The sequence below is a fragment of the Lolium rigidum genome, chromosome 1 (assembly GCF_022539505.1).
Source record: "Lolium rigidum isolate FL_2022 chromosome 1, APGP_CSIRO_Lrig_0.1, whole genome shotgun sequence".
Classification (NCBI taxonomy): Eukaryota; Viridiplantae; Streptophyta; class Magnoliopsida; order Poales; family Poaceae; genus Lolium; species Lolium rigidum.
This window is the reverse complement of record NC_061508.1, coordinates 308707675-308711568: the sequence shown is the minus strand read 5'-3', so window position 1 is coordinate 308711568 and position 3894 is coordinate 308707675. Positions and strand designations below refer to the sequence as shown.

The 3894-nt window shown below is 50.3% G+C and overlaps 1 protein-coding gene across 1 annotated transcript; it reads right to left on the bottom strand.

The window, feature by feature from the left end:
• Nucleotides 1-452: 452 nt before the first annotated feature.
• On the bottom strand, nt 453-1130 carry LOC124684109 (auxin-responsive protein SAUR50-like). The gene has a single exon (XM_047218502.1). The coding sequence runs from the start codon at nt 1061-1063 to the stop codon at nt 674-676; it is 390 nt and encodes a 129-aa protein (XP_047074458.1). The 5' UTR covers nt 1064-1130; the 3' UTR covers nt 453-673.
• Nucleotides 1131-3894: the final 2764 nt, after the last annotated feature.

The window sequence follows — 3894 nt, the reverse complement described above, 5'->3', positions numbered from 1 at the left end:
TATCCACATGGGACTGGTCACCCAGCCATGGCGTCAAGGGCAAGTGAGTCCGGGGGTAGATAAGCAGCTCCTGATATCTTGCATTATTCATGCCAGTGAAGTAAACAAAGTACATGGGTGTACCATGAGCCAACTGAACTTTTCTTCTGAAATGAAACAGTACCTTGGCTCTCCAAAACTAATGGCAAGACACATTTAAATTTCCCCCACACTCTTGTGGCCTACTGCTAGTGCCTTGAGCTGAAACTCTGGTCTCCAATGATGAACTATCATCATCTGCAGTGAGATTGTGGGCATGGTTTCAATTCACTACTGATCTTGCTGAACTATCAAGCAAAGAGAACATCTGCAGTAGGGTCTACTGTTCAGTTGCTTAATTGGTTTCAGTTTCTGAAACGAGCAGGGGAATGTAAAAAAAAAGGTAACATCACAGACACTAACAGAGGACCAAATGCCTAAGATTAGATTAGAACAATCCTTTATCGTCACTTCCCGGTGTACAAATTACAGACCCAAACTAGCCGCAACCTCTTCCCCTTTCTTCAGCTAAAACCGAGAAGAAAGAACGGGAGAACGCAAGAAAGGAGAGAGGAAAAAAAGAATTAAGATCTCCGACTGAATCTTCAGAGCAGGCAGCAAAGCAAGAACTCCTACGAGTCCATCGCGTCAGCCGTCATCTGCACAAGATCTCGGTCTCGGAGGAGCAGTCGTACGTCCCGGCGGCGTCTTTCTTGCCGCCGGCGACGAGCCGGAGAATGCCCTCGAACGCCTCGACGTCGCAGGGGATCCGGAGCGCGCCCTCGTGCCGGAACCCGAACTCCTCCTCCGCTTCCCGGAGGAGGGCCTCGAACGCCCAGTGGCCCAGGTACTCGGTGGGGATCACGAACCGCCGCATCTCCTCGCCCACGTACACGGCGAAGGAGCCCTTCGGCACGACGCCGCCGCCGCCGTTCTTGGAGCCCTTGCCGCCCGGCGCCACCGCCATCCGCTTCCACCGCTTGAGCAGCTGCTGCAGCCGCACGATGTCCCTGATCTTGTTGCTTGCCCTGCCCTGCTCCTCCATTGCTGGTCGAATCGAGAGCCGAAGAGACGGCGGCTTTTGTGGCTGCTGATGGTTGGCTATTGGCTTGGTTCTGTTTGGGTGGTGCAAAGAATGCGGCTGCGGGTGTATATATAGAGGAGAGAGTGGGGAGACTTCGTGTGGTGGTTGCCTCTAGCTGTGAGCCACCTCCTCGCGACCTCTGACTCTATTCAGTTAGTTGAATTGATAGTTTGCATTGCTAACTGTTCTCTGTTAGAGCATGTCTAACCTTAAAATGGCCAAACCCGTATAATAACCGCCGGAATACGGGTTTCGGCTCTACCCGGCCGTCTAGCAGACCCCGTAAAAACGGCCCCCGCTCCGATTTTTGCTGTTTTCGATTACGGGGCGGGTCTTCGCCCCCTACTTGTGCGAGGTGGGAGCGGGGATAGAGGGCCAAACCAGTATCCTATTTCCGAAACCGCGCGCGGACATTTCAGTTCCCCCCACCCGTTTTCCCCCGCGCGCCGCCGCAGCGACCCGCGCGCCACCGGCCGAATCCGTCAGATCCGCGCCCCTCCGCCGCACGCCGTTTTCGCCGGTGAGTATTCCGCCGCGTTCTTCTTCGTTCTCGCCGGTAAAATGGACGTGTTTGGGGCTGATGTATGCTATACCGTGGTAGTTGGCTTCGGACGATGTGCACATGGCGGATTTGGACGCGACGTCGACCGATTGGTCCTCGTCGGATTCCGATGATTCGGACATCGACGAGTTGCTCAACGACGACGAGACGGAGATGATGTTGCTCCTATTCGGCATGAAGCAACTGGAGGACCGCGCCAAGCTGCTGGATCAGCGGAAGGGATCCGTGATGGGGCGTATGTGCATTCCGCGGAACCGCGCACTCGGCCACGAACAGCTGATGCAAGATTATTTCGCCGAGGTACCGACCTATCCTCCATGCCTCTTCCGTAGACGGTACCGAATGTGTAGGACTTTGTTCGAGAGAATCGTCAAAGGTTGCGAGGCAAATTGCGATTATTTCAAGCAAAGAAGAAATGCTGCCCAAGTCATGGGATTTAGCCCATATCAAAAAATATTTGCCGCCATGAGGGTTATTGCAAACGGTATACCAGCAGATTATATCGATGAGTACCTTCGCATTGGTGTGCAAACAACCACAGATTGCGTGTGTATGTTTGCCAAGATGGTCATCAAGTTGTATGGAGAGACGTATCTCCGAGCTCCAAATGAGGAAGATACAAAAAGGCTCATGGAGATCAATGAAAAGAGGGGGTGGTCGGGGATGCTTGGTAGTTTGGATTGCATGCATTGGACATGGAAAAATTGTCCAAAAGCATGGCATGAAATGTATTGTGGCAAAAGCCGTGATGCTACCATTGTTCTTGAAGCTGTGGCCTCTCAAGACTTATGGGTTTGGCATGCTTTCTTTGGACTGTCGGGGACACTCCACGACATCAACGTCTTGAATAGATCCCCTTTGTTTGCAAGACTAGTTAGGGGTGAAGCACCAACTTGTAACTACAAAGTTATGAATGAGTACACCATGGGGTACTATCTCACAGATGGTATTTACCCTAACTATGCAACCCTTGTCAAGTCCATAAAAGAGAAAAAGGACAAGGCTTTGACAAGAAAGGAAGCTTGCTTCACCAAAAATCAAGAGGCATGCCGCAAGGATATTGAGAGAGCTTCTGGTGTCTTGCAAGCAAAGTTTGCAATTGTCCGGGTCCTGCAAGGTTTTGGGACAAGGAAACTCTTGTTGATATCATGACATGTTGTGTGATTCTTCACAACATGATCATTGAAGATGAAAGAGGTTTGAACTTGCCATGTTTCTATGACAATGTTGGCACCCGAGTGGAGCCCGAGAGGAACCCTGATCGGATTGAAGCTTTTCTTGCAGCTCATCGAGGCATTGAAAATGCCGAGACTCATCACCAGCTCACCCAAGATCTGATTGATCACCATTGGCAATTGCATGGCCAATGAGTTATTACATTCGTTTCCCATTGTTGTATGTGTGAAACATTCATTTCATGTTGTTGTATGTGTGAAACATTTGTTATTTGTTTAATTCTTCCATTAGAACATTTTTTGACATTTCCGAAAAACATTATTGTAATAATTATGACGATTATTGTGTGATGTAAAACATTTATTTTATGTGAATGTTATGTTGGTTCTAATATCCAATTTGTCAAAAAAACCCTGTTTTGAGGGGTTGAAAACTCGTCCGAGCTAGCAGACCCCGTATCCCCACCCCGTAAAACAGAATATTCGGTTTTACGGGGTGGGGATACGGGGTTTGCTTGCTCGGACGAGTTTTCGGCCGGTGAAAAGTGAATACAGGGCCCTCTAGTCGCGTTTTAAGGGGCGAAAAGATACGGGGCCTGTTAGACATGCTCTTACCGACTGTAAAAATGGATTTTCAGTTTTGCCGATCAGTTGCCTAAAAAGTTACTGTATACAAAATGAGGGCTCCCGTGACGTCCCCCCAGGGCGTCACCGGGGCGATCTCACGCTGCCACCAACACCAAGACCTCGAGCGGCCCCGTCTCCGCCGCTGCCGCCGGCACAGGCCGCGGGTGGCGGCGCCCCCTGGTGTCTAAGGCGCTGGGGGAAGAGGGAGCGGCGACTCCTTTGTAGGGGCTGTTGGGATTCGTAGCATAGAAAACAAAAAAAATTTCCTACCGCAAGAACGAAAACACAAGCCAAGATCTAATCTAGTAGATGGTAGCAACGAGAAGATCATGAGACTAACCCTCGAAGATTTCCAAAGCCTAACGAGATTAGATCTCGGGGTGGATGTAGTCGATCACTTGCCGCTTGCAAAAGCGCGTAGAAGATCT